Source organism: Myotis myotis, unplaced genomic scaffold, assembly GCF_014108235.1.
Source record: "Myotis myotis isolate mMyoMyo1 unplaced genomic scaffold, mMyoMyo1.p scaffold_m19_p_2, whole genome shotgun sequence".
Classification (NCBI taxonomy): Eukaryota; Metazoa; Chordata; class Mammalia; order Chiroptera; family Vespertilionidae; genus Myotis; species Myotis myotis.
Genome location: NW_023416324.1, coordinates 113312822 through 113325552, shown reverse-complemented (window position 1 = coordinate 113325552; position 12731 = coordinate 113312822). Strand labels below are relative to the sequence as shown.

At 45.3% G+C, this 12731-nt stretch overlaps 1 protein-coding gene and 1 pseudogene across 1 annotated transcript in view; both read left to right on the top strand.

Moving 5' to 3' along the window:
* Positions 1-12731, top strand: part of ERICH6 (glutamate rich 6) — an 89878-nt gene that overhangs the window by 60545 nt on the left and 16602 nt on the right. The window contains exons 11-12 of the mRNA XM_036348499.1: positions 1100-1185; positions 11695-11850. Coding sequence (XP_036204392.1) covers positions 1100-1185; positions 11695-11850 — 242 coding nt within the window. The remainder of the gene's footprint in view (positions 1-1099; positions 1186-11694; positions 11851-12731) is intronic.
* Positions 6077-7034, top strand: LOC118677550 (annotated as a pseudogene).

Genomic DNA, 12731 nt, shown 5'->3' with positions numbered 1-12731 from the left:
GCTTCCGTCGCCAGGGAGCTTGGCCAGCCTGAAAACAGTCCTTAGCCCCTCACCCAGACTGGCCAGGCAACCCAGTGGAAACCCCCCACCCTAAAGGGGGTGTGGCCATCCTGAAAACAGCCATCAGCCCCCCACCCAGGCTGGCCAAACCTCCATGGGGTGAGGGTCCCCACTGGGGGGAGCTTGACCAGCCTGCAAACAGCCATCAGCCCCTCACCCAGGCTGGCCAGGCACCCCAGTGGGGACCCCCACCCTGAAGGGGGTGTGACCAGCCTGAAAACACCCATCAGCCCCTCACCCAGGCTAGCCAGGCACCCTAGCAGGAGCCCCACTCTGATCCAGGACACCCTTCAGGGCAAACCAGCCAGCCCCCACCCATGCACCAGGCCTCTATCCTATATATAAAAGGGTAATATGCAAACTGACCCTAATAGCAGAATGACTGGGAATGACTGGTCACTATGACACACACTGACCACCAGGGGGCAGATGCTCAATGCAGGAGATGCCCTCTGGTGGTCAGTGCGCTCCCACAGGGGGAGCTCTGCTCAGCCACAAGCCAGGCTGATGGCTGCCAGTACAGCGGTGGTGGTGGGAGCCTCTCCTGCCTCCTCAGCAGCGCTAAGGATGTCTGACTGCAGGCTAGGCCTGCTCCCTGCTGGCAAGTGGACATCCCCCAAGGGCTCCCGGGCTGCCAGAGGGATGTCTGATTGCCAGCTTAGGCCAAATCCCCCGGAGAGCGGGCCTAAGCCAGCAGGTGGTCATCCAACAAGGAGTCCCAGACTGTGAGAGGGCACAGGCTGGGCTGAGGGAGACCCCCCCCCCAGGTGCACAAATTTTTGTGCACTGGGCCTCTAGTTACCTATAAAAGAGTTAAACTTAGAGATAAAGTAAGAGCTCCCTGTATTTCTTTCCCCCTCCCCATATTTCTCTCTTCATCTTCCCATACTCCACAAGTGTTTTGTCAGATGCAGGGCCAAAAAGTTAAATTAAGAAATGGTTTGTATCATTGTCTAGCAAGCAAAGGATGTCACACTTAAATGCGTTCCATGTGAAACAATTAACAGTTAAGTGTTGTTTTATCTCCTGTGGTTTATAGATCGTGACGAATGAGCTCATGGAGAAGCACTATAAACATGGGAGCAAGTTTCTAACTTCATTTCCAGATGGGACAACGCAAATATTGTATCCTTTCTAGCAACAAGTTCCTTTTTGTTTTTTAAGGGGAGAATGATGCTTTTTATTTTCATTTTAATATATTTTATTGATTTTTTACAAAGGGGAAGGGAGAGGGATAGAAAGTTAGAAACATTGATGAGAGAGAAACATCGATCAGCTGCCTCCTGCACACTCCCTACTGGGGATGTGCCTGCAACCAAGGTACATGCTCTTGACCAGAATCGAACCTGGGACCCTTGAGTCCACAGGCTGATGCTCTATCCGCTGAGCCAAACCAGTTAGGGCAGTGGTCAGCAAACTACGGCTCGGCAAACTGCGGCTCGTGAGCCATGGCTCTTTGGCCCCTTGAGTGTGGCTCTTCCACAAAATACCGACTTCTGCGAATAGGCCACGAAGTTTTAGTTGCACTGTATGTGCGTGCCCGCACGTGGTATTTTGTGAAAGAGCCACACTCAAGGGGCCAAAGAGCCGCATGTGGCTCGCGAGCCACGGTTTTCCAACCACTGGGTTGGGGTATAGCAACAAGTTACTTTTATCAGCTTTATTTCTTTACAAAAAGATAGGTAAAGAAAAAGTACATGGGGGGGGAAACCAAGATGGCGGCATAGGTAAACACTGGAGATTGCTGCCTCGCACAACCACTTCAAAAATACGACTAAAAGACAGAACGGACATCACCCAGAACCACAGGAAGGCTGGCTGAGTGGAAATTCTACAACTTGAAGGAAAGAGAAAAGCATACCGAGACTCAGAGGAGGCCCAGTTCGGAAGTAAAATACAAAGGTGTGGAGGTGCATGAGGAGCAGGCTGGCGGCTGAGGGTGCGGTTGTCGTTTTCAATCAGAAGGGAGTCTCAGGCTCTGAGATCCAGTTCCGGGCAAGTCTCTAGGTACCCAGACTCATATGGGAGAAGCGGGACTGTCTGGCATTGGTCGGAACTCGAGGGCAGCTTTCTCTTCCAGGGGCTTGCAGTGATACCAGGACATTGAGAAGCAAATCCTCTGAGGGCAGGACTGAGAGCAGCCTTAACTGCTAGCCCCACCCTGTTGATCCTGTGGGACCCGCCCCACCCAAGCCCTGCAGGGAGGCTTTTGCTGGATAGCCTCAGGCAAAGGCTAGATTAGCACCTCCCTAGAGATCCAGGAGCCAGGAAGCCCAGAGGTCAGAGTGGGACCATTCAGTTTGCAGCTCTGTGGAAACATAAAGGACACACTCAGGGCTCAGACACAGTGAGCACCAAAGCCCCATTGAACCAAGTCTTGCCCCAGAGGGGTGTCTCCAGCACAGAAGTTCTCCCACTGTAGACATAGCTGATTCTCACAGCCAATTGGCCTGGAGGTCAATTCCTCCCAGTGATACCTACAACAATCAAGGCTTAACTACAACAAGACTGTGCACAAAGACCACAAGGGGGTGAACCAAGAGTGTCCTCCTCAGGTAATTGGGGAGGCTGAACCACTGGGCCCTAGAGGTCACTTAGCACAGAAAACCACTGTATCAACACAGGGAAGCATAGAAAATGCAGAGACAAAGAAAAAGGACACAAATGACAGAAATGGAGGAAAGCAAAATACTGGATATAGAGTTCAAAACCACACTTTCAAGGTTTTTCAAGAATTTTCTAGAAACTGCTGATAAACTTAATGAGATCTACCAGAAATCTAATGAGACCCTTGATGTTGTGATAAAGAACCAACTAGAAATTAAGCATACACTGACTGAAATAAAGAATATTATGCAGACTTGCAACAGCAGACTAGAGGATTGCAAGAATCAAGTCAACGATTTGAAATATGAAGAAGCAAAAAACACCCAACCAGAAAAGCAAAATGAAAAAAGAATCCAAAAATACGAAGATAGCGTAAGGAGCCTCTGGGACAGCCTCAAGTGCACCAACATCCGAATTATAGGGGTGCCAGAAGAAGAGAGAGAGCAAGATATTGAAAACCTATTTGAAGAAATAATGACAGAAAACTTCCCCTACCTGGTCAAAGAAATAGACTTACAAGTCCAGGAAGTGCAGAGAACCCCAAACAAAAGGAATCCAAAGAGGACCACACCAAGACACATCATAATTAAAATGCCAAGAGCAAAAGACAAAGAGAGAATCTTAAAAGCAGCAAGAGAAAGAAACTCAGTTACCTACAAGGGAGTACCCATACGACTGTCAGCTGATTTCTCAACAGAAACTTTGCAGGACAGAAGGGAGTGGCAAGAAATATTCAAAGTGATGAATGCCAAGAACCTACAACCAAGAATACTTTATCCAGCAAAGCTATCATTCAGAATTGAAGGTCAGATAAAGAGCTTCACAGATAAGGAAAAACTAAAGGAGTTCAGCACCACCAAACCAGTATTATATGAAATGCTGAAAGGTATCCTTTAAGAAGAGGAAGAAGAAGAAAAAGGTAAAGATACAAATTATGAACAACAAATACACATCTATCAACAAGTGAATCTGAAAATCAAGTGAATTATCTGATGAACAGAATGAACTGGTGATTATAATAGAATCAGGGGCATAGAAAGGGAGTGGACTGACTATTCTAAGGGGGGAAAGGGGTGTCGGGGATGCGGGAAGAGACTGGACAAAAATGGTGCACCTATGGATGAGGACAGTGGGTGGGGAGAGGGAGGAGGGTGGGGTGGGAACTGGGTGGAGGGGATATATGGGGGGAAAAAAGAGGAACAAATGTAATAATCTGAACAATAAAGATTTAATTTAAAAAAAAGAAAAAGTACATAGAAAAATATTTTTAAAACAGATATTACCCCCAAATTCTACCAACCAAAGAAACGCTGTTAACATCTTTTTATTTTTCATTTCATATTTTTCCCTATGGGCATATACTTTTTAAAAAATCAGTTCTTCCACTATATTTCATATTTTATAACTTTCCCCCTTCACATATATTATACAATAGATAATGTTATGAGTATATAAAGTGCAATAAATATAGAATTTTAACACCATTTTATAACCACATGGTATTTCATTATAGAATGTACTATAATTCATTTAACCTGTCCCCTATTACCAAACAAAGGTGGTTTCACAATTTTTTGCTATTATATACAGTACCTAAATGAACAGCTTTGTGCATTTTTCCTTTCATACTTATCACTTATTTTCTTGAATTAAATACCTAGTGGTACAAATTCTGAGTAAGAACTTATGGACATTTTAAAGCTTTGATAGATTTTGCCCCCAAGAAAATGTGTAGCAGCTTACACATCCATGAGCACCATGTTATTTTTTAATACAAAAATTCAATATTCATTTTATGGAATAGTAAGTTGTTGGTCACGTGAACTTCTGCCTGATGGCCGGGCCCTTTGGTATTTTGAAATAGAGGCTATTTAGTATCTTGAGGAAAGAAAAAACAAACCAACAAAAAAGCCCTATGAAATGTGGAGGAATTTTGGTGAATCAGGGCCTCACTTTGCAGGAGAAAGTCGTTTTTAGTATAGTTTCTTAAATGTTGAGTCAAAGCTCAATAATAAATCAGAAAAATTACTTTCATGGCATAGGAAGTGCGATAAAGTTTTAGTTCCTTAGACCCTGTGAGAAAGAGTGTAGGTTTTATTTTAATTGTACCAATAAATTTAAAATAACTTCCCCAGCTTTTATTATTAATTATCACTTCATGCCCTGCCTTTAATTGCTAACTCGTAAAGACTGTGGCTGGTTTTCAAAATGATTCAGTATCAATCTTGTATTTACATCATCTCTGGACTTCTGGTCAGTTTAGATAGGAATAAGTATCAACAGTTAGGGAATTATCCTCAGTATATTTGATTCCTTTTGGTGCTATTATAAATTGAATTTTTAAAATATATATTTATTGATTTTAGAGAGGAAGGGAGAGTGAGAGCAAGAGAGAAAAACATCAATGATGAGAGAGAATCATTGATGGGCTGTCTCCTGCAAGCCCCTTACTGGGGATCATCCTGTAACTCAGGCATGTGCCCTGACCAGGAATCAAACCATAACCTCCTGGTTCATAGATCCACGTTCAACCACTGAGTCACACTGGCTGGAATTATTTTCTTAATTTCACTTTCAGAATGTTCACTGCTAGAATAGAATAATACAATTTATTTTTATATATTGATCTTGTAGCCAACAACCCTGTTGAACTCAATAGTTCTACTATATTGTTTTATAGATTCTTCAGGATTTTCTCTATGTAAGAACATGTCTTCTGAATATAGGGATCATTTTACATCTTCCATTACCAATTTAAATGCCTTTCATTTCTTCTCTTCGATAAAATTTCCCTAAAACCTCCAGTGCACCCACAAAAGTGGGAAAGGATATGAGGGGGAAGGGAGGCTAATGTAAGTGTAGGACAAGAGGTTCCCATTCGGTCCGTAGGTTCATGCCAAGTAGCGATGGGTACAAAGGAAAGTCCCCGAATGTGGTGAGTCGGGTCAGGAGTGTTCCAACCCCACCCTCAACGGAGGCGAGAGGTTTGCCCGCCTCCCGCAGCCCGGCTGCCCCAGATGTTCCGCCACACCGGCTCCGAGACGCCTCCCATGCGGGAAGGGCTCTGGGCACAGCCAGCGTCTCTCCAGTGCGCCTCCAGCTTGGGAGCACCCGGGCCCCAGGAGCCCTCAGGACTCACCTAGACATGCCCCCCACGCCCCACACCCCTGCCCGGAACCCGCCCCCTCCCCCCCTCCCCCCCCCCCCCCCCCCCCCCGCACCGGTGCGGCCCCTCCTCCCCGCTGTGTTTGTTCGGGGAAGGAGGGCGGAGGCGGAGGCCAGTTCGCTGGCTCCTGCAGCAATCGCCGCCTGCGTATTTGCAGCCCCGGCCCGTCTCCCGCCAGCTAGCTCCCGGGAGAGAGAGCGCGCACGAGCCCCTGGCGTCCCCGCCCCACCCTTTCCCGGAGCCATGAATTCCAATTGCGCCCGGTGCAGCAAGATGGTGTACTCCACGGAGAAGGTGAACTGTCTGGATAAGTTCTGGCATAAAGCATGCTTCCACTGCGAGACCTGCAAGATGACACTCAACGTAAGGAACTACAGGGGCTACAAGAAGTCCTACTGCAAAGCACACTAGCCCAAGCAGTCCTTCACCATGGTGGCTGACACCCCTGAAACAACAGAGCGAGCTCCAGAGTCAGGTGTGCTACAAGGAGGAGTTCGAGAAGAACAAGGGCAAGGGCTTCAGCGTGGTGGCAGGCACACCCGAACTCCAGAGAATCAAGAAGACCCAGAACCAGATCAGTAATATAAAATACCACGAAGTTTGAGAAGAGCCGCATGGGCCCCAGTGGGGGTGAGGGCTTGGAGCCCCAGCGAGATTCCCAGGACAGCACCAGCTCCTGGAGACCCCAGGAGCAGCAGCCTCATCACATCCCGACCAGCGCCCCAGTTTACCAGCAGCCCCAGCAGCAGCAGGTGGCCCCATTCTTTGGTGGCTACAAGGAGCCTGCAGCCCTAGTCTCCACACATCCCAGCGCCCCAGGTGAGGCGGGAAGCGGTACCGCGCCCTCTAAGACTACAGCGCCTCAGACGAGGATGAGGTCTCCTTCCAGGATGGGGACATCATCATCAGTGTGCGGCAGATCGATGACAGCTGGATGTACGGGGCCGTGGAGCGCACTGGTGACCCGGGGATGCTGCGGGCCAACTATGTGGAGGCCCGCTGGGCCCCGACCCGCCCCATCCTTCAGCGCATTCCACAGCATCACATCCTTCCTGGACGTGACCTGTCCACCCTCCAGTGTCTCCGCGATTTTATATTTGCAATTGCTTGTTTCTTCCCAACCTCTTCCAGCTTCTTTTGCCAACTGAAGCCTTGTTCTGCACAAAAACAAAAACAAAAAAAACCTCCATTGCAATGTTGAGTAGAAGTGGGGAGAGTAGATATTTTAGTTCCTGATCTTAAAGGGAAAATACTCATTATTGGGTTTTATTACTTGCTCTTTATTATATCAATATTGTACATTTCATTAATTGATTTTCAAATATTAAACCAACCTTGCATTTTGGGGAAAACTCCATTTTGTCGTGGTACATAATCCTTTTTATGTGATGCCAGATTCTATTTTCTAGTATTATGTTGAGGTTTTTTTGTGTCTTATAAATATACGAGAGGCCTGGTGCATGAAACACATGCACTGGTGGGATCCCTAGGCCTGGCCAGCGATCAGGACTGATTAGGTTCCCCTCGCCACTCATATCCCCTGCCACTCACACCCGGTTCCCGTCCCAGCCCGGGGCCTGCCTGATGGGGTGATCAGGACCTACCAACCCCAGGGAGGGACCAGGATTTTGGCTGGGAGGAGAGACCAACAGCCACCACAGAGGGCTGATCAGGGCCTTGGGGGAAGGGGAGGAGGAGAGGTGCTGGGAACCAGTTCCAGCATGACAGCAGGGCTGAACCTGGGAATGGCTAAAGACATTTCCCCAAACCTGAATAGAATACATAAAAATGATTTTTGGCTGCCAGACAGCTCAGGGCATCTTAATCTACATGTTATTGCCTCCTACTGGCCAAACACCTGAACAACCATAGGCTAATTCTTCCATTCTGACAATGCCACTGTATGTGAAACCCTGACACTTTGAAGTGTATATCTCTGCCTCATCTAAGGACAATTTGTATTAATAAAAAGCATGGGATCTGAGACGAGAAGATCTTAGATCTTAGTTTCCTTTAAACTAGGCTCCTCTGACCCCCAAATGCCTTTCAAAATTATGCTTCATCTCTGGACTCCTATTTAATCTACGCACAGCCTTCTCCAGATTGCTGAACTCTTCTTTTTTTTTCTTTAAATTAAATCTTTATTGTTCAGATTATTACAGTTGTTCCTCCTTTTTTCTCCCATTTCTCCCCTCCACCCGGTTCCCATCCCACCCTCTGCCCTTACCCCCCCCACACACACACACACGGTCCTCATCCATAGGTGCATGATTTTTGTTCAGTCTCTTCCCGCACCCCCCAAACCACTTTCCCCGCCGAGAATAGTCAGTGCACTCCCTTTCTATGCCCCTGATTCTATTATATTCACCAGTTTATTCTGTTCATCAGATTACTGATTCACTTGATTTTTATATTCACTTGTTGATAGATGTGTATTTGTTGTTCATAATTTGTATCTTTACCTTTTTCTTCCTCTTCCTCTTCTTAAAGGATACCTCTCAGCATTTCCTATAACACTGGTTTGGTGGTGATGAACTCCTTTAGCTTTTTCTTATCTGTGAAGCTCTTTATCTGACCTTCAATTCTGAATGATAGCTTTGCTGGATAAAGTAATCTTGGTTGTAGGTTCTTGGCATTCATCACTTTGAATATTTCTTGCCACTCCCTTCTGGCCTGCAAAGTTTCTGTTGAGAAATCAGCTGACAGTCGTATGGGTACTCCCTTGTAGGTAACTGAGTTTCTTTCTCGTGCTGCTTTTAAGATTCTCTCTTTGTCATTTGCTCTTGGCATTTTTTTAAATTATATCTTTATTGTTCAGATTATTACAGTTGTTCCTCTTTTCCCCCCCCATAGCTTCCCTCCACCCGGTTCCCACCCCACCCTCCACCCTCACCCCACCCTCCACCCTCACCCCAACCCCACTGTCCTCATCCATAGGTGCACGATTATTGTCCAGTCTCTCCCCGCATGCATCCCCCAAACCCCTATCCCCCCCAAGAATAGTCAGTCCACTCCCTTTCTATGCCCCTGATTCTTTTTTTGTTTGTTTGTTTAAATATATTTTATTGATTTTTTACAGAGAGAAAGGGAGAGAGATAGAGAGTTAGAAACATCGATGGGAGAGAAACATTGATCAGCCACCTCCTGCACATCTCCCACTGGGGATGTGCCCGCAGCCCAGGTACATGCCCCTGACCGGAATCGAACCTGGGACCCCTCAGTCCGCAGGCCGACGCTCTATCCATTGAGCCAAACCGGTTTCGGCCCCTGATTCTATTATAATCACCAGTTTATTCTGTTCATCAGATTACTGATTCACTTGATTTTTAGATTCACTTGTTGATAGATGTGTATTTGTTGTTCATAATTTGTATCTTTACCTTTTTCTTCCTCTTCCTCTTCTTAAAGGATACCTTTCAGCATTTCATATAACACTGGTTTGGTGGTGATGAACTCCTTTAGCTTTTCCTTATCTGTGAAGCTCTTTATCTGACCTTCAATTCTGAATGATAGCTTTGCTGGATAAAGTAATCTTGGTTGTAGGTTCTTGGCATTCATCACTTTGAATATTTCTTGCCACTCCCTTCTGGCCTGCAAAGCTTCTGTTGAGAAATAAGCTGACAGACGTATGGGTACTCCTGTGTAGGTAACTGAGTTTCTTTCTCTTGCTGCTTTTAAGATTCTCTCTTTGTCTTTTGCTCTTGGCATTTTAATGATGATGTGTCTTGGTGTGGTCCTCTTTGGGTTCCTTTTGTTTGGGGTTCTCTGCGCTTCCTGGACTTGTAAGTCTATTTCTTTGACCAGGTAGGGGAAGTTTTCTGTCATTATTTCTTCAAATAGGTTTTCAATATCTTGCTCTCTCTCTTCTTCTGGCACCCCTATAATTCGGATGTTGGTGTGCTTGAAGCTGTCCCAGAGGCTCCTTACACTATCTTTATATTTTTGGACTCTTTTTTCTTTTTGCTTTTCCGGTTGGGTGTTTTTTGCTTCTTCGTATTTCAAATCTTTGACTTGATTCTTGCGATCCTCTAGTCTGCTGTTGGAACTCTGCATAATATCCTTTATTTCAGTCAGTGTATGCTTAATTTCTAGTTGGTACTTTTTCATAACCTCGAGGGTCTCACTACATTTCTTGAGAGTCTCACTAAATTTATCGGCGGTCTCACCAGACTTTTTGAGGGTCTTACTAAATTTATCGGCAGTTTCTAGAAAGTTCTTGAAAAACCTTAAAAGTGTAGTTTTTGAACTCTATATCCAGTATTTTGCTTTCCTCCATTTCTGTCATTTGTGTCCTGTTTCTTTGTCTCCGCATTTTTTATGCTTCCCTGTGTTGGTAGAGTGGCTTTTTGTGCTAGGTGTCCTATAGGGCCCAGTGGCTCAGCCTCCCCAGTTACCTGAGGTGGACACTCTTGGTGCACCCCCTTGTGGGCTTTGTGCACAGTCTTGTTGTAGTTATGCCTTGATTGTTGTAGGAATCACTGGGTGGAATTGACCTCCAGGACAATTGACTGTGAGAATCAGCTGTGTCTACAGTGGGAGAATTTCTGTGCTGAAGACACCCTTATGGGGCAAGACTTGCTTCAATGGGGCTTTGGTGCTCACTGAGTCTGCCCCCTGAGTGTGTCCCTTATGGATCTGAGGAGTTGTAATCTGGATGGTCCCACTCTGACCACTCGGTACACTGGCTCTTGGATCTCTAAGGAGGTGCTAATTTAGCCTGTGCCTGAGGCTACCCAGCAGGAACTATGAAGAGATCTGCAGATTCTTCTTCTTTGTTTGGGGTTTGGAGGTGCCCAGATGAGGCCCAGCTGTGAAGCAATGCAAGCTGCTGTGGAGCCTTGGGCCTTCTTTTGGAAGTTCTGGGTCTCTCTGACCCAGCTGCAGTTTGTTAGGTAATTTTCAGGTTGCAAAGGGCCAGGCCTTTCATATGCAAAAGCCTCTGCCACAGCTTGGGTGAGGTGGGGTCTCAGGGGATCAACAGGACCGAGCAAGCAGCTATGGCTGCTCCTCAGTCCTACCCTAAGGGGCCCCGCATCTCAGTGTCCCGGTAATCGCAGCAAACACCTCTGAGAGAAAGCTGCCCTTGATTTCCGACCGATGCCAGACAGTCCAGTTTCTCCCTGTATGAGTCTGGGTCCCCAGAGACTCGCCCAGAACTGAAGTTTAGAGCAGTCGGGAGCTTGAGACTCCCTCCCGATTGAAAAAGACAACCATATCCTCAGGTGCCAGCCCTTTCCACATGTGCCTCTGTACCTCTGCACTTTACTTCTGCGCCTCCTCTGAGTCTCAGTGTGCTTTTCTCTGTCCTTCTAGTTGTAGAATTTCCACTCAGCGAGCCTTCCTGTGGTTCTGGATGATGTCCGTTTTGTCTTTTAGTTGTATTTTAGAAGTGGTTGTGCGAGGCAGCAATTTCCGGTGTTTACTTATGCCGCCATCTTGGTTTCTCCTTCTGAACTCTTCTTAATGCTGGAACAAGAACCCTGACAAGGAGGGTCAGGGGGAGGCATGTGGGAGGTTGGCTGCCAGCCCCAAGGAGGGAGCTGACCCTCTGCCCCTCTGGGAAAGGGGGTCGCGTCCGCCACCACCCACCCCTGCATTGAGCGTCTGCCCCCTGGTGGCCAGTACGTATCATAGTGACCAGTCATTCTGGTCATTCTGGTTGTTCCGGTTGTTCTGTCGTAAAGGTCGCTTAGGCTTTTATATATAGAGATTTGATTCACATAAAATGCATAACATTTTTAAATGAAAACAGTGTCTCCTGTTTTGGGGAATGCTTTCCATTTTAAAGGTCTTTCTTATAAATTGAATTTATTCACAGTATAGCCAGGGACCATTAGAACAATGACCTTATCTGATCTCAGCTACCCATCTGGAAACCTAGCCATCATCCGAGTGCCCAACAAGATCCATGGTTTCACTTGTATAGTCCAAGAAGACATACCCACTAACCCTGCGATCCTGGCAGTGCTGGACTCTTCTGGCCGAAGTTCCTGCTATCATCCCAATGGAAATGTCTGGTAGGCTTCTAGTTTCCTCCTGCTGCCATTGTGCTTTCTGGGTTTGTGAAATTTTATTTTTCCTTTTATTTTTTCCAACTTTATTGAGATATAATTGACATACAACATTGTGTAAGTTAAAGGTGTACAACCTTATTTGTTTGCTATAGTTAAAAATTTCAAAATGATTACCACCATATCATTAGTTAACACATGCATCATTCCACCTAATTACCTTTTGTGTGTGTGTTGAGAACACCGAAGACATACTTTGTTACCAACTTTTAAATATATAACATAGCATTATTCAATATAATTACTATGCTATACATTAGACCCCAGAACCACTTACTCATCTAATAACTAGAAGTTTTATTTTTTTCTTTTAAATGATAAAAATGGCTTTAAGAAAATTTATTTAAGTTAATGGTCTTTAGATAGTAATGTTCAACTCATAGAACTATTTGATTTATGCCTTTCCATATACTTCTCTGGAAAAATCTTAGGCAACTTTGTAAAACAAAGCTCATCATATTCTTTTTGTTTGCTTCTTTCTTTTTTCTTCTTTTAATATCTTTTTCTTTTTTAATGTTATTTTCATTTTGTTTTTTAATTTTTTTCATCATATCCTTTCTATAAATGAAAAGAAAATATTAAGTATACAATTTCAATGTTATAAAAAAAATCTATATAAATTACATTAGGGATATGGAATATGAACTCAGAGGGTATCTCTAGAGCAGTGGTTCTCAACCTTGTCTGCACATTAGAATCACCTGGGAATCTTTTTTAAATCCTGATTTCTGGGCCTCATCCTCCGGAAATTCTGTTTCTTTGTTATGGGGTGAGGCCACAAAATTAGTAACAAAGAAACAGAATTTCCAGAGGATGAGGCCCAGAAA